General features: G+C 41.2%; 1 protein-coding gene across 8 annotated transcripts in view; it reads left to right on the top strand.

Moving 5' to 3' along the window:
- ADGRL3 (adhesion G protein-coupled receptor L3) overlaps window positions 1–27624 on the top strand; it is a 478112-nt gene that overhangs the window by 287100 nt on the left and 163388 nt on the right. For all 8 annotated transcript variants that reach the window (XM_079307369.1, XM_079307366.1, XM_079307362.1 and 5 more), the window contains one exon: window positions 21944–22744. In XM_079307369.1, the coding sequence (XP_079163495.1) occupies window positions 21944–22744 (801 nt within the window). The remainder of the gene's footprint in view (window positions 1–21943; window positions 22745–27624) is intronic.

Raw genomic sequence — 27624 nt, 5'->3', positions numbered from 1 at the left:
TGGTATATATTATTGTTTTTAAGAATAAATGATACGTTTCAAACAAGAAACACATGCTGCTCAGCAGCTTTAGCTGCCACTTCTGAGATGGGAACCAAATCCCTGACCTTGTCTTCCCCTCCACTTGTTGGATAACATCCTATTTTAATAACCAAAAAGTGAAGGCCATGAAATATTGCACGCTGGAAAACTGTGTGCAAACATCAATTCCGGTGTAAGAGGATCCTGCTCTTTCTCAGCTTGCTGGGAGCTGCACCTGTCTGGGCAAGGGTGAAATTTGTGTTTGCAGCAGAGCTATCGATCAGCATTTCCCAAGGGTCCTTGGGAATTTCTGCAAAACTTCTTACTTGAAGTTTCAAGAAGTTTGTGCAGTGTTGCTGCAAGGAGCTGGCTCTGAGATCAAGGTATATCATGATGATGTTGATGAGTGTTTTGTCAGATACCTGGCTTTGCAGAAAATACTGTGTATTCCTTCAGGTTTTCTTTCAATCGCCATTTGTTGCATTGCTTTCTTTTAAAAACTGAAATAATCTCCATAAATATAGCAGGTGAAAGATTTTTGGGGCTAAAAGCCTGGCTCTTTAATAGCAATCTAGAAGAACTGTAGCAGTCCTCAAAAAGTCTTGGAGACTGTATTCCCTTAAGCTTTTGCCTATTTTTGCTGTAGATATAAAATTCTATGTACCCGCCTGATCTGGAAACAAATAAACTGTGTAAGCACCTGCAGGATTGGTGCCTAATTTGGTGGAGAAAAGTCCATTTAAAAATCTTCATTGCTGTTACAAAATTTGCTACAAAAACATTTGCTGTTTATGATGCAGAATACATCTAGATGAATTGCCAGAACAAATGAGCCAAAGGTATTTTGTGATAGTAGCCATTCAAAAATGGAATAACAATAATTTGTTTATTTTCTGATTTATAAAATTGCTGCAGCATCTTGGCTGAAGCTGCGGGTAGAAAGCGTGTATTTTCTTCCTCTGGTGTTTTAAAATTCTCACTTAACATTCATAACACAGCAAAATACTCATTTCTGTGTCTTTAAAACCAATCATATTAGTTATTCCCCTGCTGAATTTAGTGCTTATTCAAATGTGCTCTCTGCTCTCCTTGAAAAGGAATTTTGGCTCAATTTCTTTAGTGCAAAGCCCTTCCTTAGTGCCTTGATAACACAGTGTTATCTTATTCTGTAATACTTCACCATACAAAGCAATCTCAAACTCAAGGAAGCATGCCAAGAGACACTGGGCAAAAAGCCCTTATGTAAAGTTTGAACTTCTTTCCCTTAACAGTGCAGCATTTGCACAACTCTCTCTTCAGGCAAAGAAAATAAATAAATAAAAACAAAGCTCTGAAGTTAACCAAGAAGTTTTTTTTTTGTTTGTTTGTTTTTTTTAAGCAGTACTCTTGATATTTATTTTAATGGGAAGAAATCAACTTTATGTCGCTTTTATCAGACTAAACTAGAGGAATTCTGCAGTGCTTTTTGCTGATAGTGGGACAAATTCCTTGTATTGTGCCCAGATCTGTATGTAAAAAGTTTCCAGTATAAAAGCCTATTTTTAAATTTTTTTTAAAGTAGAATTTGATGCCTTACAGATTCTGTGTGGGAGTGTGGTGGCTCTAAGGGATTTTTTTTTTTCCTTTCCTCTGGAGCTCAGGATAAGAAAAGGCAGACTTAGGTACTGATGGCCACCTCAATTGCACCTTCTGCTACCCAGATTGTGCTGCTTGAAGATGCACAAGAGATGCACTCTTCTCCTTTGCTCCAACTTGTGATCATCCTTCTTGTGATCCTTTTGGCCCAGCTCTGAGTTACTGCAGTTAATGTGGTGCTGGATCTCTTTGCCATGCAGCCTGTGGGCTGCATAAATCTGAGCAGGATGACAGTCTCATTGGAGCTCAGGATGTGTGGGAAGGAGCCCCAGGTACTCAAGGTTTGCAGTTTTCCTCATGATATCACAGTCCATGGAAATTAGGTGTATGGATACCATTAAGTAGTGTCAAGATGAGTGCTGTCTCCAGAGAGATTATTTATCACTTGCCTTTCCCTCTCCCTGAATTGAGGGAGGTTTTATTGAAAATTCACCTCTCATCTCCCCTTCTATTCTTTCCACTTCATTTCTCACATTCCTGCTTACTCTATCATAAATTTACCTGCACAGCTGTGACTGTAGCTTTACAAGCTTCAGCCTCCTAAACCCAAATTCTGTTCTTTGCAGGTGACCTCACCTTTCAGGAGCAGAGGCTGTCCTGGAACATGCAGGAGGGTATTGGCTTGTAGAGCATTGCACTGGATTTGTTATTAATCAGTCAATCTTTGAATCTATATATTTATTTAAATTTTATTTCATACTTTTTTCTCATCACACCAGTAGAGAGTCCCAAAATGTGAGCCCTCTCAGTAATACAGAATTAGCCTTAGTGCTCACATTTTTGGTTTTGGGTTTTTTTTTTTCTTTTGTTTTTGTTGGGGTTTTTGGTGTGCTACCAATGGTGTGTTTGTCTTTGGTCAATCAATAGGGTCAAGAGGTGAGAGTTTGTCTGGTTTATGTCAGTGTTTGCCTGAAGTCAAATAGGTAGCCAATTAAATTTTCCAGTATTGAATGAGAGTGGTAGTATCAGCTCTTCGACAAATGCACATTAAATTACATGATGCAAAATGGCTAAAGATGATTCACAGCAATAATTTGACCCAGTTATGTGTTTATTGCATTTAAAAGACAACTGGGGGCTTGATTTCATTGCCAGCTGTGTGGTAGTTAATGATCAGTAAGAAAGCATCAAACTGAGAACAACTTCTGTTTCTAAATACAGCCCGCCGTGCTGAATTTCAGACATTCCCAGAATGAATTGTGTGTGTGTGGAATGGATCTAAAAATACAAAGAAATTTGCTTTTATTGGAGACCAACAGTATATATTCACTGCAAAACTGTTCTTAACTAACAAAGAAAAATCATATGCAGAAATGATGGACTTGCTTCTAAATGCACATAATTGCTCTGACCTCCAGCTGTATGACTCCTGATTAATGCTGGCCATAAATGAATGTCCTAACACAATTTTGAAACCTATGTGATTAGCAGGAGAAGACAAAATTGTTACTTCCTCCTCAGACTGACATTTTTACTGCAACCATTAGTTTTAAAAACATCAGGCAAGCTCCCTGCCTGAGTGGTCTGTCCAGTATCATTGTTTAAAAAATTAATTTGTGGAAACAATTGCACATACGATAAACATCAGTTTGAAAATTCAATTTACTGCATAAAGAATTTGGGGACATAGTTTTTCATAAAACAAAATAAGTCAATTAGAGCCTTCTTTTCACAGCCTGCAGGTTTTCTTTCAGGCAAAATAGCAGTGATTGGGTTTGGTCTATGAAAGTGTAGGCATTAAAGCTCCAAAGACAATGTGCTACAATAATGTTGAATAGAAGGTGCCTAAGAGAAAATTAATGTTACAGGGTTTTTTATTTTTTTCCTTTGATTTTAGGTTTTATTATGTATATGCCTTGTTAGTTCAATTTAAAGAAATGAAAAATGCAAATATCTCTTGCTCTAAAACATACTTTATTTGAAAAAAAACATAAATTCTTTCATGAATTAATTAAAACATTGCAGCAGCCTGGTGTCTCTCTTCACCCAGTGCTGCAGTGGAGACAGTTCTGTGGTGATGTGTGGCAGCTCTAAAAAAGCATGGCAAACTGGGTGATGCTCTGCACATCACACAGAGAAACCCCTGGTTTCACTCACTCATCTTTCTGGTTGAGAAAGGCCTGAATTTTGGACTGGTGGATGCTCCCATTGGGCCATTTGGGCAGGTTTTTGAAATGGGGATGGAGCAGAAAAGCAGAATTTCAGCACTGCTTGTATCCATACTTTTAGCTTAAATCCAAGCAAAATTTGGTTTAGTTTCTCAGAGAGTTGCCCAGTCAGATTGTTCAGAGACTAAGTTTTCTTAGCAGTCCAGTACCTAATTTCCAAAATCATGGTCTGCCAGACCCCAACTGACTGGACTTAAAAATTGATACCAAGGGATTGCTGGAAATGCACATACTCAGTTGTTGAGTGGCCCTGCAACGTGCAGTTGATCTAAAGGCTGGGAATGTTTGGGGCACAGAAGGAGTTAAATGTTTTTCAAAACGTGGTCATGTCTCTGCAGGGCTTAGTCTTCAGGAGTTGATTAATACAGCTGTGTTTGATGCTTATCCTGCTGGAGGTGCTGTGCAGTGGACATTGCCTACTGCCTGCACTTTCCTGGCTGCTCAGGCAACTGCATAATTGCAAAAAGATGAGTGAGAAAAATAGCAAGCTTGGCATGTAAGCCTTGCAGGGGAGCTAACAGACTGTAAAAAAAAAAAAAAAAAAAAAAGAAAAAAATCTTCAATTTAGGGTTCAGTTGTAATTATTTATAATTTCTGAACACGCTTTCTCTTTTTATCCAGAAGAGCTAATCCTTGATCGTAATCCTTCTTGCCAAAAATGGAACTCGTTGATAGTGATGAGGAATGTTTGAAGGGATGTTGTAACTTGCCATGTATCATTGTAAGGAAAGGCAGGCTCTCCATGGTTCTGCAGGTCATATTGACCAGCTACATGCAGATGTTCACTCTTAGTTTGGGAGTGCTGCAATATAAGGCAAAGGGAGGGCAAGACCTGCAGGGTTGTTCATCAGTCCTGTTTTCCTCTTGCTGGTGACCTGACTCTCTTGTGCTGGAGTTTGGCAGGAAACACTGTCTTGGCTTTGCAGTGTGATGTTGGTGCTCCAGACTGCATTTCTGTTACCTGGGTATGAGATCTCACTCTACATTCCTCTATCTGCTGGATATTACTTTCAGAAAAGTTAATAAATAGATTCCACATTATTCCTGTTTAGATTAGTTTGGTCATAATGTATCTCTTTCCTCCTATCTTCCCCTGCTCTCTGTAAAATATCCAGTAGAGGACTTTCCCTGACATGAACTGATTTTTGTTTTGCATCTTTCCCATCTCCAGTTCTAATCTTGGGCCCATTGAAAACTTCCAGTTCCTTCTTTGTTTGCTGAGTATGTGGGGTGCTAGGAGATACCTTTTACTCTTGAAAAAGCTTCATTTGTACATGTGTTTGCTTAAATGCACTTGTAAAAAGAATGGAAATGTCTTGTTTTTAAAGTGTCTCCAAGCACCTCAAAATTATTTTTGATATATAAATACAATTTTTCTGTTTTTCTCTGAAATGTGCAGTAAAAACTGCTGAATGGTGATCCTCACATTTTCTGTGTGGATACTGCTCTGTACAAGAGACCTCATGTGTAACAGTGTTGAAAATCTAATCAGGAATGCTTCATGGAGCTGCAAAATCATTGCTGGATAAAACATTTTAACAGGGAAGCAAATCTGTAATTTCCAGAGGAGGTCATGGTTGCAAACTCTGTGTTGACTGGGTGTGACCTGAATGAATCCTGGTGGTCCAAGAGGAGGCTCAGTCATGCCCTAACCTGATGGCCTCAGTTTTCCTTTTGTGAAACAGGCTGTTTTGTGCTAAAGGTTGGAAAACAAAGCAGAAATTGCGATTACAGACAACAAGCTCAGCATTCTCCACGCTCAGGTCCCAGGTGTGATGCTATTGTGTGCAGCAGTTCCATTTTCCACTGTTGCCTCTGTGAGCAGGAGCTCTCCCTGCCCTGCTCTGTAGAGCCCGTGTTGCACACAAAGCCAAAGTCCCTTTTAGATTTATTAACAAAGAAAGCAACAAAACCCAGCGTGCTGAGCCACCCCTGGGGCTCCTCCCCAAGGACTGCACTGCTGAGAGCTGGAGTCCTCTCTGCACACCATGCACAGACAGGGGAGAGCCAAGATGTGCTTTGCAGAGCTGCTTAACCCTTTCCTGGAAGAACTGCATCTCACCATCTCTTGGGAGAAAGGGGGCAGCAAGGAGGATGGACAGGCAGTTTGATGGGGTTTTTTTTATCTCGGTCCTCACAGCATGCTTTCACTACATGAGTTTTTGTGTAATCTAATGGGTAGATTCCTGCTGGTATAAATGAGAAAATTCGGAGTGGAGGATCTTGTGGCTCTGAAGCCATTGTGTGCATGTCACACGCCTCACCACATTAGGCTCCCCTTGCAGTAGTGGTCAGAGAGAGCTGAGAACATGACAAAGAACCTAACTGGCTGTGCCCCACTGCTGTCTGTCTATCTTGGCATTTGTTTTCCTTAAGCACCTAAACATCTCATTTTGCTCTTCCCTGCAGTGCCACCCCAATGGTCTCTCAGTGATCCTGAACTCCAGCTCTTGATGTTGTGTTTTACACTTTCTTGTGGTTCTGGTATGTGTGTTTTTAAAGGTGGCATCTTAGAGATCCTTGGCCTCTGCTGGCATTGCTAGGAAAGGAAACAAGCCTTTATTCAGAGCCACTGGGAGCTGGTGCAGGTGGATATGAGGCATGTTTCCTCTCCCAGTGTGGCATGCACCAGCAAGTGTGTACATGCAAATCTGCTCCCAGTTTTGTTTTACCTTGCAACTTAACAGCCCATCAGAAATGGGGAAGAAAGATCATCAGTAAGAAGACCAAATGCCCTGGTGCTCTGTTGTTAGAGACAGAGGATGGTGACAGCCATGGACCCATTTGTTTGGGGGCTGTGCCTCCAACCCCCTGCTGTTTCCCTGTGTTTGTTGCCCATCGAGCAGCATCCCTGTTCCTATCCCCAGCTGCCTCAGACCTCCTTGGCAGTGGTTCACTGGTGGTAACAATGGTGTGGAGATGGAGCTGTCAGCTCCTTGGCTGTCCCTGCTCGTGGGTTGGGCACCAGCAGCAGGGTCACACACAGGCAGCTGCCCTGACCACAGGGTGCTGGGGTGAGCAGCTCCTGAGCCCTTGCCAGCATCATGTGGGGCTGCAGTGGGACCAGAAGGCCAGGGGCACTTAGGCCATGGTCTGTGCTGCAGACATTCCTCTGGGACCTGACTTGGAAAAGAGGAGCAGCTGTGTTGTGCACCAGCTTTAAACGGATGGTTTTCCAAAGTGCAGCCTGTTCTGGCAGTTTAACCCTGGAAAGACTGAGGCCAGGCACAGCTCTCAAAGGAAGAGAAAATAGCTTTTGATGTTGCTTCCTCTGAGAGACTCAGAGGAGCAATTCTTACATGCTTTTTTCCCTCCTGCTGCTTATTAATTCAGGCGTAGAGTCAGATCTGGGGGGAGCCTGTCACCAGGAAGGGCTTGGCCAGTTTGTGAGCCAGTCCCTGAAAGCAACGCTGTAAAGTAACAAACCTTCTCAGTTCCTGGGAGCAGATCTCCCTGTGACCAGAGATTCTCCAGCAGACTCTGCTGATGGCAGACAGGCACCCAGACAGGCATGGCTGGAAGAGAACTCAGAGTTCCTTGACAAGACATCAGTGTTCAAAGCCTGCATCCTCTCTGCTGAGCAAATGTGATCCACAGCAGTTCACAGCATTGAACCTGTGGGACTAGAGGAAAAGAAAAACTCTTATACCTGTTCACTGCCTGTCTAAAGGGAGGCCAGCATGCTGTATTCTGCCAACCATCCTTAAAAAGAGCTGGGCAAGGTGACCTTGCCACAGCACTGGCAGCAGGCTGACAGCTGCAATTGCAGAGATCATCCCTTGAGGAAAGCATCCACGCTTGCTCCTTGTGCTTGCAGGTTTTCACTCTTGGTTTCGGACTGTGGTTAAAGCACAGGAAGTCAGTTTTGGCACCATTTCCCAGCTCTGCCACAGCTTCCTTGGATAAAGTAGGTAATATTTTCCTGCCACTGTTCTCAAATGGAAGTATTAATCAATCTTTAATTAGCCTCGACTATGTTGTTTGTTTAGCTTGCAAGTTTTTGGGAGAACAGCCTTTTCTCACTTAGTAGTGACTGCTGCCTATTTCTGTTCTGGCCCTGGGATATTGCTAAAAGATAACATCAAAAATAACAGGACATTTCCTCATCTGGTATCTTTGCCATCATGGCAGTATCACCCACAGTGGAAATTTTATCACTGGCTTGTTTATCCACAGTTTTGACTAAATTATGAATCCCAGCATGCCAAACAGGAACATTCACATAAGCAGTTTGGCAACATCTGCATTGCTTATGTTTTTTTAAAATAGGATTAAGAGGAATGAAACACAAGGTATATTCACGAAAAAGCCAGCTTTCTTCCCCAATGTTTTAGGAATTTTTTACATTACATCTATTCTTTTCTAAACTTTAGGCAAGTATGAACAAAATGCTTTTTGTTTCATAAGGCCTTTGCATAAAGGAATTAGCACAACAAGTTGAGAATATGTATGGAGTTTTTAAATCCTGTAAATGAGTAAGTAATGAAGTGATTGTTTCATGCCTTTCTTTAGGAAAATGAAGCCTGTTCCTTTTGGCTGTTATTTTCCCTCTATATTTGGTTGTGATGCATTCAGAGATGACCAGAATTGTAAGCAGTGAGATAAGTTTTCTAAGACAGAATTACAGATCCAAAAGGGTTTTGGTTTTGGATGGAAATCATGGATGATTTTAAAACATCTATTTAGATAGTGTTTTATGGTTTGGGATTTTGTTTGTTCTTCTGTTTTTTGTTTTTTTTTACCTTGCACTTAGTTATCTTACCACCACCCCTGTCCTCCCCCCCAGAACAGACAGTAGAAAGGGATTTTAATGTATTTTTGCTGTTCATACTGTGGATTTTTTTTTTCTGGCTGCAGTTGTGCTTCAGGAAGAAAAGACATGTTTAGCAAATGGAGGTTTACTGTGGGACATGCAGATCTCTGAAGAGCTCTGATGTACCAGACTTGTCACCTTAGTTTTTCATTGAACATATTTTTCCTGTCCTTGTGTTCACGCACAGCTGTGCATATGTCAAACACAGTTTCTTTTTGCTCAATTCACTGCAAATTGTGCCACAAGCACCTGGTCCAGTTTTCCTCTGGCTTCATTGCATGACTAGGAGCAAACTGCTAAAATGCCTGGTTTTTCCCCTTTTGTCATCCTGAAAACTTGAGTGATAATATTCCTAGAGAATTTGTGAACTAAGAACTGCTGTGAATTAAACTCCTGGCCAGCTGTCCCAGGCCACTGCTCCCTGCTCTGTCAGAGTTTCAGGGTGTTGGCATTTGTGTTGGCTTCCTTATGTGTAAAATGGAAATGCTGCTTGCTCGAGTGTGGTTTGAAGGGAGGAGCTGTGTATCTTTTTGCATTGAACAGGGAGTCCAGAAGCCATCAGTCAAAGGTTTATTTTTCCACTAAAAGATCCAGGGGCCAGCAAAGCTGGCTGCTTCCTGCTTGCATTTCTTGCCTGTTGGCCAAGACAAGACTGATGTCATAGCCTTGCCCAGAAGGTTCCCCATGTCTTGAAAACACATGCAGTCCCAGAGCTGTCCCATCCATCTTTTTTCCTTTCTCTGAGTGTGGCAGAAGATACAGCAGCAGCCCTCAGCAGCTCCCCTTTAGCTTTCAGAGAAGGGCAGTCTCTCAGACAGAGTAATACATGCACTTCTGTCCTGTTTCTGTGTCTCAGGTCACACACACAAACTGCTATTATCACAAACACTGGTGTTGAACCAGGATACAGGCCACAATTTTTGTGAAACTGCTGTTTCTTTAAATCAGAGCCCTTTAAAAAAATGGGTTGGTCTTCTGCTAATTTAGGCTAACATCTCTGGAGCTAAAGATGAGGTCTTCTACCTCAGAAAACCCAGGTAGAGCCATCATGGGGACTTTCTTATTTTTCCTATTTTATGCATTAGCTCAAAGAGAACATAGTAATGCACTGAAAGCTGTTTAAATTTTTATAGAAATATGCATTTTTGAAAGATTCCATGCGAACTCCTGGCAATGGAGTAGGCTACCCAGAGCTCCTCACCCAGAGCTCTGCTGTTGCCCTCAGGTTGTGAGGGAGGTGCACAACATCCCAGGCTTTCACAAGCCTGCTGAGGCCACACACTTAATTAAACTTTTGTTGAGCTGTGTGTGAGTATGATCTGGATTTATGATGTGCTGTCACTGCCAGGAGCACGTGGGTTGGTATCATGCTGGTGTCCCCTACCTGGGAGGTTTGCATGGAAAAAGCAGACCAGGTTAGCAATGACCTGTGGTGGCTGATGGTTGAGATGGATGTTGACAGATGCCCTCTTGGTTGTCTTTCCATCCTGATTTTAATGGTGGTGCTCCTTAAACTGTTTAACTTCAAATGTTAGCCCCTTTTAACGAGCCTTTCTTATTGTATGTCTGTATGGTCCCACTCTTCTCAAAAGCCCTTTTCTCTCACCCCCAAAGTTATTTGGGAATTTGGTGGGAAGCTGAATCTCCTCTCCCAGGAGATGCTGTGAGCTGTGCTTGTGCTGTTTGTGGTTTCAGGCCATGGCACAATCCCATCAGGGCTGTTAGATGAGTCCTCCTGAATGCAGAAGAGAAAGGCTGCAGTGAAAGGAAAGGGCCAAGTGCTCTGTGTCACCATATCAGCATGGCCCCACTGGCACCCCTCTGGAACTTCTGGCAATGTGATAATTTGATTTTTGAGGTTTTGCGTCATCTAAATTATCCAAAAGAGATTTTAAGAGAGAAAGGGCATTTTTATGTGAAGCAGGCAAAGCCTTGGCATCTGGCTCTGTCCCCCAGATCTCTTAAGGATCTCTTTTAATGCTGTTTCCTATTTTCAAATTACTAAAAGCTGGACTGAAAACTGAACCTCGCCCTTAATTCTTTTTCTATTCTGAATCCAGCAAGATAAGTAAGTGTTGTTTTACATAAAGACTAAGCCTTAGCAAAGTAGACAGATTTATTGAATTATCTCATACCAAAATGAGTGTACTTCATTGTCACTTCTTTTTTTTTTTTTTTTATTTTGCAAGATGTTTTTTACTTTTTTATATCTTTTGATGCCATGGGGAAATAGCTGCATTGACTATGAATTAGAGAGGGCACCACACATTGACCACTGCTATAATGTGCACAGTAAATAATGTGCAAGGGCCTCTAGGATCCTAATTTTTGAATATATAATACATTAGAAGTTAAGCTGTTGCAAAAGCACACAAAAGACTTCCCTCAACCTTCATAAATTCTTATGCTTTAAATTAGAAATAAAGTAGTCTCTTTTTTTTGTGAAATGATAGGTCTTGGCAGTGCCTAATATTCAGTTCATTGCAAATAGTATGAAATTTCTACATATTCACTGCATATATTTTATGGCTGTAATTTGTGGTTCTCCCAAGCAGAATAATATTTTTACTTCACTGAATATACCTGTGGAAGTTAAAGGTCTCAGATGTATTCCTTTAAAGTGGCAGTTCATTCCAGCTAAGTTCCTGCTTTATATCAGTACTTTATTCATTAAAAATAAGGATAAAACACAGTGTCATCCTTCTTAGTTCTATGTTAGAACTGATGTTCAGTGTTATCCTCTGCTCCCTGCCCCTCAAGGAGGTGGCAAAGGCGTGCACACATCCCTCCATCCCCTTGCACATCTGGAGCATGAGCTGGGGGAAGGCACGGGAGCCTTTGGCGATTGATCAGCACACAATCTCCTGTGAAACATCTGCCTCTCAGCTGAGCTTGGTTCACTCTGAGCACAGGGGGCTGGAGCAAAACAGATGAAGTGAAGGCTCCCAAGCAGTTTCCTGCAATACTTGCTTTAGCAGTGTGTAGATGGGATGTGTCAGAGTCGTTCTTTGGAGTGTTTTAGGAATGTGCCTCGAAGTGTGAGCTGTGCCAGTATCTTTGCATTGCACATGTGAGCGTGTGACACATGCTTGGGTTAATTATTTAAATCTTCAGAAGTTGGAAGCCACTCCTCTGCATATGTGCACATATGTACACACACATACAGCACACTGGTGTTAATTACTTTGGCCTAAAAATGCTAGGAGGCACGCCTTGCTTCCTTTTTTCATCTTCTCTTTTTTAAATAGCAGATGTTGGTAAAATTTACACCAGATTGTAAGATCTGTTCCAAAGGACCAGTCTTAAGTTTCAACATCTCCTTCCCCTGCTCTTCACTTGCTCTCCAAAGTGGCTGCAGTAAAATCCCTCCTCTCCAGTTACTTTGTAGGTGCTTTGCCAATTCGTAGAGGAGAAAACAAACGTGTCACTTTGTTTGTCTTTGTGGAAATCCTTTTCTGATTTTGATGGGCATTTTACTACAGCATCCAGTTGGAGACACTTAAGAATAAGTACTATTGACAGAGGCAATTGATACAAAATCCTTCCTGACCGTTCTCTCAATAGCTAAAAAGAAGTGGTGTTTTACCTACCAGAGCGTTATTAAAGGAAACTCAGCCATAGCAGCTGCTGTCAGCAATATGCCTTGCAATCAAACGAGAAATATGGTAGATACTCCAAGGCAGGAGAGAACTGCCAAGGCTTATTGCAGAGCAAAGAGCTTTTCAATAAATGTTTTCTCTGAAGAGCATCAGATTTCACTCACTTCTCACAGCTCAGACATGCCTTGGCAATCATGATTAGCCTCATTTGGGCCTGTGGAATCTATTATTTTATAGCTAGTCTCATGGCTGGCAGGGTGACAAACAGTTTATTCCTCTTTGGAGAGAGATCGGACTGAAAGACACGGAGCTTTCATTCAGTGCTCCCCCACCTAAGATATTTTTCCTTTCCCACCTATTGCTTAAGGCAAGACATCTAATGTTTGCCTTGATGGCTCTGTCAGGCTTTTGACATCCCAGATCTTGCTCTTTCCTGGATGAGGACAAATCTTTAAGAGACTTCAGGATTTCTTTCATTTTTAAGTCAGGTAAGGAGGCAAGAAATATATTTTAGAAACCCATGCAAATAATAATTATTCCTAGTTAGCTACATTTGCCTAGCTATGCCATGTGATATTACTATGCATATGAAATCCCAAAAGGAGGAATAAGTGGCGTGTCTATCTTGGGTCTGTTTTCCTGATCCAGTCACAATGGCTGAATGAGCAAAGGCAATGAGACCTAGACTCAAACTTGACTACAAGAGCTCTCTGGGATTTATTTTTACCAGACAAGGTTATTTGTTTCCTAAACAGCTGTTTTGTTGTGGGTCTTTAAGCACTGTGTCAGTTTGTCTCTCTGTACCCTGTCTCTGAACTCTCCTGGGCTGAGCTGGCAGCACTGGGAATTAGATGTATGTTCCTGCCCTCATAAACCACACTCAGCAGCCCTGGAACATCAAACCTTCCTGTGAGCACCTCTTGGTCCCCCTCTGTGTGCATAGAAGCCTTCCTTGATGGAGGGGGGCAGCATCTTCGTAGGCACTCAGTTTGCCCCCAGACCCTTTTTAGAAGGGCAGTATTAAATAAATGTTCTGGAGAAAAGCTCAGCTTTTTTTTTTTTTTTTTTTAACTTGTTTAGGCTTGGAGCTGTAAGTAATGCACAGATGCACAGTAATGCCTCTCTCCCATTTTATAAGGAAGCTTAGAGCCTGGCTGAGGTTTAATTCATGTCTCTGTTGGAGAGACTGGCTCTCCAGGTCTCGTTTATGCTGCAAGAGGCTGGTGGGTGCTCAGCATCAGGCTCTTCATGGCAGCAGGAGCCAGCCACAGAACAAGTGCTGCAGAGGGGCAGCCCTGCAGTGCTTACCTCCCTTTCTGGAGCTGTGCTTTCAATTATTTTTTTTTTGTTATGGGAGAATGATGTCCAGGTGGCTGATTCTGCTGTAATTTAATGGCAGCTCACTCATCTGCTGTTGTATTGGGAACAATATGAGGCCAACTGCCAGGGAAAGTTTGGCTGAATGACCTGTAGCCTTAATTGAATTTTGCACAGTACTTGTACAGTCCTTCCCCCCCCCCCCCCACCTTCCCTTTCTCATGCTCACTCATATTGCTGCTTCTTTTTTAATTGGTGGATTTAAAAGGAAAATGATGGTGCACAAGAAGTCGAGAGCAACTTGTCTATTTGTGAGGGTAGTGAGTGGTGGCCAGTGCTCTGATGAACACTTGGAATAGCATAAACAACTTTTTTTGTTTCCCAAATTCAGGGATGAATTTGTTTTTCAGGTCGCTTTATCTTTGAAATGATGCTCTAAACATAAAATCTCATCTACAAAAGAGATTTATACACATTAAAAAATCAGATATTTCTTCTGAAGATGAACTTTGAATATAACAATTCCTGCTGCTTCTTTTCTTTCCAGTGCAGTATATTTCAGGACTCATTATATCTTAAGTGAATTATCTTTACTCGAGAAAAAAATATTTATCTCTTGGAATAATACATTTAGAAGTACAGCACAATCACATTCAGTATCTGCTGAAGCTGATTAAATGTCTGCTTCTTCAGAGAAGCCAGTCACTGTGACTGCCACCTGGAATAATAATGAGGGGAGAGAGGCAAAAAAAGAATAGAAATTATGCACAGAATTTCAGGAAATCCAAATGTTTGCAAAACCATTGAGAACCAGCTCACTGTTTGCTTCTCTTGCAGGGCCAGGCACACAGCATGGATCTGTTTAATCCCAAAACTCAGAATCCTCAAGTTTCATTTGCTTTCTGCAGGAGAGATTTTTGGTTCTCCCTTTGCAAAATATTTAAAGGCATATTTTTCATGTGTGTGCTTTAGTACCTAAAATTAGGAAATGAGGTATAACATTTAAGCTCCTAGAAAATTTGCCTCAAGGGGACAGTGCCATGGAAAAGCATTTGTTATTGCTTGGGTTTTGTGGGAGAGTCCGTGTGAGAGTTTGGGCCTGTGATGCCTGTCATGTGTTGTATGAATGTCTTAACAAAATGATGGCTTTCTCCCAGAATAGCCTGAAGTTTGATCTAGAATACACAAGGCAATTTTGTAGGAAGCCATAACTTCTTTCATCTCACAGAAACCTCTAGTGGACAGGACTTAATGTATATTAGTGGTTTCCTGGGTCCTGATGACTTTAAGTTACACTGACAGGTATTTTAACATTAATAATCCTTAGTTTTATTTTAGTGAACATCTATTAAATTTAGTTATTATGTATTAAAAAGCAGACTGAAAGCACTGACATTTTAAGGAAGCCCAAATTAATGGTTTGAAAGGTTTCACAAATTTATCAGATGAATGAAAATCTAAGGAGGAAAAAAAAATCCACTTATAAGAAACGACAGCTTTGATTTCTGCAGATCTATAGATACCATATTTAAGGATCTAATTTAGGTTGTGGTTCATGAAAGCATAGATTATTGATGTTTCTAATCTTTGTATTTTACAGCAGAATTAATTAGGAGGTGGTAATTTTGGGAATGTGTTACATGAAGCCATTGTAGCACAAAACACTCAGAGCACCTTTGTTTACTGGTGCTTAGATAGTATATTAAAAATGTGATCTGGAAGTTAAGCGAAATTATTCCTCTTTTTTGTTAAATAAAGGATTAACTCTTCATTTGCTGTGAAAAGAATGCAGAGGTCTTGTGCAATAAATCCAGACATTTTTTTCCCAGCATTATAGTAGAGAGTCTAATATGCACACATAGTTATATAGAGCCAAGAAGAAGGAAGTACTCTGTTTACTGACACCTTAAAATAATGTTACAAATTAAATTGCTTCCACCACTGTAATAGTTTAAACCTAAACAAACTTTGCAGCTTACCTTGTAAAATAATTTTTGTCTGGTGGAGAACTCCATTGGAGAGGCTGAAGGCTGAATGTTCTTTCACAAGAGTAATTGTCAGCCACAGGAAAGATAATTCATGGTGATATACTTGATAAGAATAATTTCTTCATTCCTCTGGCTGGAGAATGAAAGTCTGAGTGCTTTACATTCAAGTGTCAGGTTGCTCTTTGACTGAAAATTCCAGTAATGTTAATGGGGTCTGTTCTCCATTTAAATGTCTTCTAGAAAACCCATCGTGTTGAGGAAAAAAAGAAAAATCAAAGTAAAGGAAGACTTAGCAGCAAAAAATGGAAAAATAGCAATAGTAGTATGTATTAGTAAAATAGTCTTAGAAAACCTGATTCTTCCATTCTTTGTTCTTGCAGCTGAGCCAAGACTCAAGAGGTTTTCCCCTGTTGCAAGTTCAGACTTTTTACATTAAATACTCAGAAAATGGGTGTTTCACTGGGACTGACAGGACTTGAGTTTAGTTATGACCTGGGGACAGATGTGGAGGTTGGGGACAAAGGCTGATCACTTCTGTAGGGAGGACAGCTGCAGTGGAGGGAGCGAACCCAAAGACCATTGCATTGCTGTTGGGTTTCTTTTGCCTAGAGCCAAAATATCACCTGGCTTTCTGCTGGCTAATCCTGCTGCAGTGGATGTGGCAGTGTTCCCATTCTTGAGGCATTTGGGGTTTGGTGTCTGCCCACCTGCACTGCCATGGGACCCAGGCTTTCCTAGGAGTGGGTGGATGAGAGAAATGGTGCCATGTACTTTGTTTTGTGTCTGTGCTGCACGGAGTGAGCACTGAACTTGGCTGTGTGGTCTCTTCTGTCACTTTAATTATGTGTGGGGAGAAAAAAAAGAGGCAGAGATTGGTACTTCTGCAGCATGTTGAACCTCAGGTTGCCAGAACGTGTCGTATAAACGCCAAGCTAGCTCTCTTAGCTTTTCTTCTGGTAAACCATATATGGCGGGTTGAGTGGGTTTGAAATGCAAATTAATTAAAAAAAAAAAAAAAAAAAGTATTTTCATATTTTAATGAGGCTTTGAGCAACCTGCATAGCAGAATGTGTCTGCCCATTGCTGGGTGGTTGGAACTGCGTGGTCTTGAAAGTCTCTTCCAACAAAAAACATTTTGTGACTCTGTGATTTTCATTCCCTGGGTTTAGGTATATTTATTTTAGATCTGCTGCTGCCCTGAATTCTGAACGTGTCTCTTGTTTTTCTTACTGTAACTCTAGGACTCAACCATGCCTTCAAAAAAGAAAAGCACCTTCACCTGTGAGCAGCCTCTGCATGGGTATGCTTTGGGGTGCTTTGGTACATTTGCAGCTTCTCCAACATATCCCTGTTCAACCTAGGACCCACAGATGGGGCTGTTTCTTAGGGACAAACATGTAAATTGCTTTTCCTCTTCACCTGCCTATGCATGTGGTCAAGTTGGTTGTGGCTACAAGATGCAGCAGCCACATCTGGCATGAAAAGCATTCTCAGCATGGCTGAGAAGCTGCAGCTTGTTGCTGCTGAGGTCAGCCTCAAAAGCCTGGGTTTTTTTAGTTCTTCTGTTTTGTCATTAACTATGTGTTTAGCACTGAGTGTACTAATTATTAGTCTGAGGATATTAAATCAATCAGATCTGTGAAGGACAGGATCAGGGAATGGATGTCACTTATTACACTAATAAACATCCGCCCTGAAAAAAACCAAAAAAGAAACAAATTAGCAAAGTACAGGGCACAGATTTTTGCACTACTTTTGCAATTGCCTGTTAACATTCCCCTACTCCCATATTTCTTTTCCAGGAGTTTTATGCTGCTGTTGTGTTGAAGCAGTGCCAGGGAGATGCTCTCTATACAGCTCTGCCACTCTGTACTTGTGCCTTAAATAGTTGAGTGCAATTCAATGTGGCGGTGGGAAAATGAGCAGTTAATGTTGTTCTAGTGTTAATTGTGCCAGAGTGTGTTTTCAGAGCTCGACACAGCAATACTAAGAACATTTAATTAATGCTTTTGTGTGGTTCCTCTGAGCGGGTGGCAGGAGTCTGCTTGGGGACAGGCTGTAGAGGCTCAGGATTGCACGTTGTTCTCAGTTTTCCTCCCATCTGAAGAATCACGAGAAAAACTGTGTGTCTGTATGGAAAGTCTTGTTAATAAGTCCCCTCAGACATAGCAAGTGGTCCTTGATTTCCTTTTGGCTTCTGGCACTGTTGAAGTCAATGGCACTGGCAACCACTGTAGGGAATCAAGGTGAAATACTCTTGTTCTCCACCCATGCAGTGACTGCAGGAATGGAAGACCTCACTATAAGAGTAAAACCTGTGTGTACCTGTTTTTTTCCCTTAGATCTGTGTAGGAAAGTAAGGTGCATGCTGTGCTGTCATCAGTAGTTAAATTCTGTAGACTGGCACAGGTATTAGAGAGATGAAGAATTATCTGTAGCTGGGCAAAATTAAAAAGAAAATTCTACCAGTAGTTTTTGAAGACAATTTTGCAGTGGTATGTTGTGTAACTGAAGGAATAATCAGGCTAATTAGATCCTTTATTTTAATACTGTTCAATGAGCTAAATCCAAGCTTCTCATGGAACCTGTCTGAAGAATATGGCGCCCCAATAAAAACTGAGTAATTATTGAAATTCAAAAGCATTAAGTCTTAAATTAGCAGAGGGAAAATATGTATTTGTGGTACATACAATAGAAGCACTCTTCAGAAGGTCACCAAAACACATCCGTGTTCAGAATTATAAGGGAGCTGGATATGGCAGTGAGTGTTAATAACACATATGAGCTATTCAGGATAAGGGTAATCAACACTTCAGGTCACACAGCTCAGCTGGCCACAAATATATTATCTCCTCTAGAAGCTTTTCTCTCCCTGGTTTACAATATCACACTGTTGTTTGAATGCATTGCAAAAGCTTTTGTGCATTTGGAAATGTAAATTACTACTTTCTGTGCTGCCAGAGGTACTGCATACCATCAGCCAGGGGAATCAGTGTGAAGCCATACATTTGGGGATCTGTCATGTTGCCTTCTTGCTTTTGCCAGGGACATTTAATGCTTTTCTGAATACCTTACTTAACTGTGACCTGCCACAGCCCAGGATGGAGAGAACAAGTGCTATGTGGGTTTCTCCGATTGCTGAGTCTGGAGCCTTTTAATCTTGCTGGCTCCTTCCCTTGCAAAACCAGATTGCACTCAAGTACATTGTCTCTGGTCCCTAGAGCCCTGACAGCCACATGTTGAAAACATTTGCCTTTAACCTTAGCCAGTTATGAGGTAGGAAGGCGTCTGAATCAAAGCCCAGGTGAAAGGGCTGTTGGAGTTTGGAAGCACTTGTTATGGGAGCTGCAGCTGGCTCCAGCCTCTCTGGACAGGGATGTGTAGATCCACATGTCTAGCCAGAGCATTTGCAGCCCTGCCCTGAAACTGTTCTTCCTCCAAGCCTGCAGTTTCCCATCCAAGCGAACGAGACTTTTGAACGCAGAGAGTTTTGCAATGCCAGCAGCAGAGGACGCTTGGCAAGCGTCTCAGTCTGGAAGGGGCTGGAGTGAACTCTGGGCAGCAAAACGTACGCACACCTTCACTTTCCTGTCTTGCTCCTCCACACAGGGATCTCTCAGCTGTCACAGCCATCCTGGTTTGCTGGCAGGTTCTCACTTCCCCTCTGATGTTCCATGGGGCCTGTCTTCCCTTATCCTTTGGGGAAGAGGCCCCATGGAGCCAGCACACCAGGGCTGGGGGTGCGGAGGCTCTCAGTCCCCACCGTGCTGGGAGAAGTCAGGGCCTGTCCCACAACTGCAGGAGGCTTTTGGATGAGGACCCCCAAACCTTCTTCCAGGAGGTTGGAAGGTGTAGAAACTAGTACTGAGTATTTAAGGATTAATAAGTGTGCTTCATTTATTTATTCCACCCAAAAGGGGCTTTATCCAGTCTCTTCAGCAGCATTATGATGCATGGTGAATAATTGACATTAAAATATCCAGCAAGTTCTGGGGTTGGGCTTTTAAATAATGCTTATATATTTTTGTCTCGTTAACACTGTGAATCTTTGGGATCTTGTTTATAAGTGCTACAATGTTTTCAGTGCTTCTTTCCAACTTTATTAAAGTGTGTTTCTCCAAGACAAAGGACAGGAGTCTGCGAACATCCACGGATATGCTTCATTTGACTCTCCTAAGTTTTCTTTTCACATCATAAGTTAATATTCTCCTGTTTTAGGTAGGGATCTCTGTTTTACAGGATTTTGGCAAAATATATGAAGATGTATATTATATAAAGTTTCTCACTGCATTTTTTATTCTATGCATAAAGCTGTATCAGTCATATTTCACTTAATGGGTATTTCATTTTGCTCTGTGAAACTAGTCCAAGGTTGCTGCTGACAAGGTAGAGTCCAGGGGGCTCTTTATATGTCCCAAGTGTTGGGCTTTTTTTTTCTTCTGCCAGATTTTTCTAAAGTTAAAATTTATCTGTATTTTGTTCAGCTTGTCTGCATATTATCCAGTGTATATATCAAAGGAAAGGTTTATATATATTTATATATAAATGCTCACATACCAAAGTAAATTAATAAATCTTCCTTTTCTTATGAAAGAGGTAAAGAAAAGTACCTGGCCAATACAGTACCATTAATCTATTCTCTTTTCTCCTTTCTCTCTTTACCTCTCTCTCTACAATAGAAGTGGAACAAAAAGGTAATTAAATACCTTTCAAATTATATATATATATTACTTATGTATAGGCTAAGTTATTTAACAGTTTAACGTTTTAGTTGAAATACTTTGTCATTAATTCTCACTACCTTTTTGTTAAAGTTTATTTAGTATCTCTGCTGCTCAACTTCACCAGATAACTCATATTTGCTGAAAAGTTTTTACCAGTGCCACCTTTTTTTTTTTTTTCCCCCATTAAATTTCTATTCAAAGGCTTAGATATTTTTCCTGCCCCAAAGAATTTGGAAGGTGTGCATACATATGTATGTGCATAAGTATATCTAATTATGGCATAAAAGCCTCTTGGAAATGGCACCCCTTTTTCAGCAACTCTGCGTGGTTACTTAGACTCCAATGGATCTATATAATTTTACACTGGTTATTAAATCTGATTTTCCTCCTGTCTTGCTCTCCAGACAACATTTCCAATTTCTGCACTTAACAAAAACGCTCCGAGCAGGAAGTGTGAATGCGGAATCCCATCTGCCGGTGGGATGCTTCTTCATGCCTCCCTGCCCATCCCATCGTCAGCGCCCTGTGCTCTCACGGAGATCAGCGTGCCCAATAACCAGACCATATTCTCCCCCAAAGGGTGTGCAGTGCCTCCAGGCCAGGAGGGTGCTGCAGGGATGGCGAGGGCCAGGTTTGCTCCGCAGCATCCCTCCTCTTGCCTCCCCATCCATCCATCCGTCCGTCCATGCAGCCGGCCGGCCCCTCGGTGGTGGTGTTCCAGTGGGGCTGAGCCTCTTCCCAGGTCCTGGCCCCTGTCAGCCCCCCTGAAGTCTGAGCAGCAAAGCATCCCAGTTAGTCAAACTGCTCCTCTGTGCTCCTCTCATGTAACAATAGAAGGTGTATGTTTTTAAGTTTGAATTACTACTATATTTAACAGGACATTTTTTAACTGATTAAAATCTAGACATTGGGTTCCTCTCCAGCAAACTTTATTCTTTTCCTTCCTTCTTCCCTTTCTTCCTTTCTTCCTTGTCTTTTCCTTTCAGCATCCATATGTCATTCGTTTTTAATTGTGTGGACTGCATGTTTCATGTGTCCTGTAGCAGCTTGGAAAGTCTCATTTCTAGTTATACTCCAGATGGGTGTTCCCCCCTCCCCCTTTGCTTTAAACGCTCTTCTGAGTTGCTAAGGGATTTGCCTCTGCTTTGCTATTGGTATCCTTTAAATATTTAATATCACTTGGGCTGTAAGGATGGGAATTTCTTTCTCTTATTTCCATTTCTAGGCCACTCTTCTGTGGGCTGTTCAAATAAATATGTGGATCAATTCCCTCGGAGTTTAGCCCTTCACCTAGTAGGTACAGATTCACTGCAGAATATAATTTGGAAATACAAACCCAGAATTCCTTTGGGGGCACATATTCATTTCAGAGTTTACAAAAGCGAGTGGTCCGAGTAAGTATACGTGTAAAAATAGATTCGAAAAGCAATAAGAAAACGAGCCACAGCTGATAGAAAAAGCGGGGGGAGGAAGAAGCCCAGTTTGGTGGAGCAGGTCTTGCTCCAGAGATATGGTGGGCAGGAAGGATAGTCTGCAGCTACAAGGCACTGCTCTTGGGTTTCCTCTCATCTCAGGTGCCCTCTGCTCCGGGCCTAGAAGGTGTTGAGATGTTGGGCCAGCCAGCCCTGAACCGTCATTAACTTGTGTTTTTGTTTTAAATTCTTCTCCCCTGCGACAGTTTTCCTTTGCCCTGGGCTGCTGAAGGGAGTTTACCAGAGCGAACACCTCTTTGAGTCTGACCACCAGTCGGGCGCCTGGTGCAAGGACCCTCTGCAGGCCTCCGACAAGATCTACTACATGCCCTGGACGCCGTACCGGACGGACACGCTGACGGAATACTCCTCCAAGGACGACTTCATCGCCGGCCGGCCCACCACCACCTACAAGCTCCCGCACCGCGTGGACGGCACGGGCTTCGTGGTGTACGACGGGGCGCTGTTCTTCAACAAGGAGCGCACCAGGAACATCGTCAAGTTCGACCTGCGGACCAGGATCAAGAGCGGCGAGGCCATCATCGCCAACGCCAACTACCACGACACCTCGCCCTACCGCTGGGGGGGCAAGTCCGACATCGACCTGGCCGTGGATGAGAACGGGCTCTGGGTCATCTATGCAACAGAACAGAACAATGGCAAAATTGTCATTAGCCAGTTGAACCCTTACACGTTAAGGATCGAAGGGACGTGGGATACCGCCTATGACAAGAGGTCAGCCTCTAATGCCTTCATGATCTGTGGGATTTTATACGTGGTGAAGTCGGTGTACGAAGATGACGACAATGAAGCCACGGGGAATAAAATAGACTACATATATAACACTGACCAAAGCAAGGATAGCATGGTGGATGTGCCCTTTCCAAACTCCTACCAGTATATTGCTGCTGTGGATTATAATCCCCGGGACAACCTCCTGTATGTGTGGAACAACTATCACGTTGTAAAATACTCCTTGGATTTTGGCCCGCTGGACAGCAGAGCAGGTAAGGGGTTTAATACCAAACTAATTTTTTTTTTTATACATTTATTTTTGTGTAAAATTGAAGTACGCTTCTGTCTTACTGATTTGGCTGAGTTCCTGCAAATAAAGCCCCACCACAGACCTATAATGCCTATTAAGACATTAATATGCATAGAATTTTTTTTTTTTTTTTTTTTTGTCTTAGTTGGAATGAAATGGACAAAGGAGTATCTACACATAAGTAGCCTGAAACAATTTCCAGATTCCCATGCTTTTATTCACAGGGATAGCCATCTTTTCTCCTGAATCAAATTTCTTTTGTACATCATCAGATCTTTTTTCGTCCTGCAGGAATTTTAACAAAACAAAGCATGGAAGATGTTGTTGCAAACAGCTGGAGGAAAACTGCCTTTCAGTTTAAATTACTTTGTTTCATTAAGCTGGGGGAGTTTTGTATTTTTAGAGAAGCTGAGACTAATTGAATATGTGATCATACATCCACAAGTGTGTGTCTGGAGTCAGGAGGAGAATCAACAAAATCCTCTTAATTCTTGCTTTATTTTCTGTAAAGTTTCTCTTTCTTTTTAAAGCATCTCATGATTTATTGTGACTTACTATACTTTATCTTAGAGGATCATCTGGGCCCCAGAGATTTCCCAGCTTTCCACCTTTTTTCCTGTTAGAAATTGTGATGGTAGTTACTTAGGTATATTCCCTTACCTTTATCAACTCCATCATAATTTTGCAATTATAAAGTTGCCACTTTACTGATAACTAGACTCAGCCTACACTGTGGCCAAGCTTGTATGTTGTTGCAAGAATTTCTAAAGAGGATCTGCTCAGTCATTTTAATTGGCTGTTACTTCACTGATGTAGTCATAGTATCAGGTAGTTCTTATGGTGGACTTTGAAAGGCTGAAAAAGTAAGAAAAAGAACAGAACTAATATAATTTGGACAGCAAAGTATTCAACTCATAACATGGCTTTTTCTGAAACACTTCTTTTTTTAAGTAAGAAGCTTGAAAGTGGGCGAGTGGATTTGGGGCTTTAGATTGCAAAAGAAAAGTGGAAAGATTTCTGATTATGAGATTTTCTGTGTGCAGCCTGTTACCCATATAAAATGAAAATTGATCAAGAGATGCTGAAAGAAATTGTGGGTATGAAAATCTGACAAGAGACAGAATAAAAGTAGTAAACTGGCAGTGAAATTGGGATTTTTTTTGACAAAATATAAAGAAAGGGAGAAGAAAATCTTGAAGAAGCAGATGAACAAGAACTGGGTGACTGTTAAGGAGTTGAGATATTTTCAATGATGTTGACCTTTGCAAGATCTCAGATGAGTAAAAAATGAAGTAATACTTCTCATTCTCCAAACTTAATGACAAGCGTGTACCTTCTGTATGGTGAAGTGAAGCAGAGCAATTTGTGAGCTATTGGCTATCCCCAAGAAGTGGAAATCAATTGCATCCCTTCCATTTCACAGAGTTTCTCTTCTTTTTACTGAATTATTTCCAGGTATTATAATGGACTTTTTGCTGATGCTTTTTGATGCAGTAACCATTGTCAGTAATAGCAGCTTTAATACAAAAAAAAAAAAAAAAAAAAAAAAAATAGAAGAAGAAAAAAAAAACAGCTTTAATCAATGAAAAACCTAAAAATGGAAAAAATCCTATTGGAAAAAAGATATTGTTCTCACTTTTTTCATAGTGTAAGATGGTGAAATGGGAGAGTAGGTGAAAACCTTACAGGGGACTGAAAGTCTGTGAAGTGCAAGGATTTGATTTATCTTTGTGTCACTCTGGTCTGGATGAGAATTTAGAATCCTCCAGTGCCTCAGACAGGAAGCTGAAGCAGTTCTTAACTTTGAGTGGTGGGAATGAGAGAGTGAATCTGGTGTCAGGGAATCTGGTGAACCTTCTTTGATATTCTGGTGTGCAAATTTTGTACAAAGCTTTGTAACATGGACAAAAGGCTGAATTTTACATGTGGTTTTCTCCTCTGAAAATTACCTGGATTTCCTTTCTAGCAAAACTGCATAAGGATCCCATTACCTCAGTATTTTACAAGGTTATAGGACTTTTGAGAGGTCTGCTCTGATAGCAACTGAATATTTTGATGAGAAGAATGGGCCAAGACATTTCAAGGAGAAGGAAAAAAAATAAACTTCACTAGAGGAGTTTACTGCTCCATTACACCCACATAGCCTGATTAGTGGGAGCAATTTTAGATGAATTATTGAAACAGGATTTTGAGTTGAGCAGGTGAGCAAATAGTTGCTTGACATCAGGCTTTTTTTGCAGAGAGGAGCCAGGAGACCAGGTCTTCATGGTGCTTTCTATTCCAGGTTCAATGCAACCCATTTTCAGGTTAGCACCAAATTTCATGCTGCATTGCTTTACATGTAACACTGAATATCTGGTTGGCTTAAAACCAGCTCCTCCACCAAAGAGCAGGAACAGAAGCTGATACAACCCTGGGAAAGCAGTGAAGAACCAGGATATTTTTATTTGGATTTTTAAATTTTTTTATGGAGTGGATTGTGGATATGTTTCTCTCCTCTTCAAAAATCACCAGTGTTCCTCCTTATTAGAGCCATGTTCAATGCAGGCATTATCCATGGTGCTACAATTTGAGTAGCAAAATTTGTAAACAGTATCAGCTTAATTAGAAAATAAAAGAAGGATTGTAAAAATTGATGGGTTGAACATATGGGTTGTTAAAAAACAATTAAGGGTGAGGTTTTAGAAGAGCTCTTAAAACCAAAAATTGATCATAACAAGAAAAGTGAAATATTTAACTACTTAAATAGCTATTAAAATCTTTGAAATCACTTGCATCATACATTTTAGGGATATCTAAAATAAAATACAGGTTCTGGGAACTGCATCAAGCAGTTTCAGAATCAAGCATTTTCAGTCTTTTCCCAAACTGTCCAGAGAAACTGGGAGTTGGCAGGAGTTGCTTAATTTATAGGAAAGGCAGGGCTCACATCCTCTTGCTGTTCACAGTGTCTAAGCATTTTCTGTGATTTTTAATTAAAGATATGTGCATGTAGCTTTGGAACATATTTGAGATTTTTGTTGTTGCAGAGCATCTCTTACCTACTATTTAAAAGAATGGGCTTTTTTACCCCTTGGAGAGAGTGAGTGTCAAATCCTGGAGTTTCTGTGCTCAGCTTCTGCAGGAGTTGAAGTTAGCAGGGGAAACAAAATATTTTGAAGTGCTGAAAGCTGAGTTTAGCTGATCTAGGAGCAATTCAAAGCTCTTGATGGAATTAAACCTAACCATTCATTTTTCTCAGAAATGAGAAAAGCTGCATTTTAAGGTTTTACCCCACTCTTTTTTTTTTCTCTTTTATCTGGGGTTGTTTTTAATTTATCCCAAAAGTGGTTTTGAAAGCAAACACTCTTACTGCCTGCAAATCCCAAGAAGCCTATCATTAATGTCTGCCCTCAAGAAGTGAACTTGAAGATACCAAAAGCCTTTGAAGTATATTTTCTTTCAGCTGTTTGGCCTTAAAATGAGCTTTTTGGAGGATGCTTCTTCATAAATGCTGTTGAGTTTTTCAGTTATTTCTTTGTAGCTTCTATTGGGTTTTTGAATTTGAAGTGTTAGTAAGGATAGCTCTGCATCTCTTCTCGTTCTTCAAGAAGTTAAACCCAGAACAGTATTCAGGGGGGTTTTTTTGGGTTGTTTTTTTTTTTTTTTTTAATGTGTCCTATGCAGAGGAAATATGCAGACAGGGAAACAGAAGACTGTAGTGACAGCATGAAAATTTTCTGCACCCTAATCAGTTGATATTCACCAGAGTTACTGTTTTAATCATCACTCACTTATGATGCGTTCTGTGCAAATAAACTCAAGAAAATATCAACAAACCTTCCTCTCCAAAAAGGTGAAGTGCTCCTATCCTGCCTCCCAGCACTGTGCTGCATACAAACACACATCTCCAGGTTCTGTGCCAGAGCAGGCACAGCTCCTGCCTGCCTGCACACCAGCCAGGGCTCCTGGGCATCACAGGGACCAAACTTCTGCCTTTTAAATGTAAGAGTGTCCCAGTGCTGGCAGCTCTTGCCAGGGCTCAGGATTTGCCGACTGAGCATTTGGGTTCTGCATATTGTGCATATTGTGGCCTTGGATGTCCCAGCAGCCATTCCCAGTGACATGGGAAATAAAGAGCTGTTTTCAAGAAGGTATTCTGAATTATGTCCAGGTGACCCAAGCATTTCCATATGGGCTGTTCCATGGATGTGTGAAGTTAATAAATAAAGATGCCCAGTGGAAAGAAGATGCTGATCTGATATGTGGGACTTCCAATACAGCCTAAATGTGCTTAAGTGGCTTCCACACATTTCACATTAGCACTGTGAACAGCTATTCTGGTGGTACAGATACAAATGTGATACAGAAATTACATGGGTATCTGTGATATTTTAAGAACCTCAGAGTTTGAACTGCATGTCAAACTTTTATCTTCCACATTTTGTCAAGTGTTGTGGGATACTGTCTTGACGTGTGATTGCAAGTGTTTTATTCAGTCAGAATGTTTGGGTTGTTTTATGCTTTTTCCTCCTGAAGCAGTTTCACAATGCAGATAAGGTGAACAGACTGTCCTTATAATATGCTAATTAAGTGTGTTTATGTCTTGGGTAAAAGATGTGGCAGTATGGTGATGAATAAGGACTTTAAACACATATGACACCTCGTTAAAATGTAATTTTCACATCATAAATCTGAGGCCTTCCCTTTGACAGCTGAGTAATGTGGGCAGTGGGCAGAGGAACCTGTGTGTGTCAAAGCTGTGCCGTGCTCACATGGAGCTGGGAGCTTCTGACACCCACCTTCCTCACCCAGGAACACATCCAGAGGGCTGTGCAATCTGAAATAAATCCCACTTGTGCA

Source organism: Erithacus rubecula (genome assembly GCF_903797595.1).
Source record: "Erithacus rubecula genome assembly, chromosome: 5".
Lineage (NCBI taxonomy): Eukaryota > Metazoa > Chordata > Aves > Passeriformes > Muscicapidae > Erithacus > Erithacus rubecula.
The sequence above is the reverse complement of the archived record's forward strand: the minus strand, read 5'-3'. Positions and strand labels throughout refer to the sequence as shown.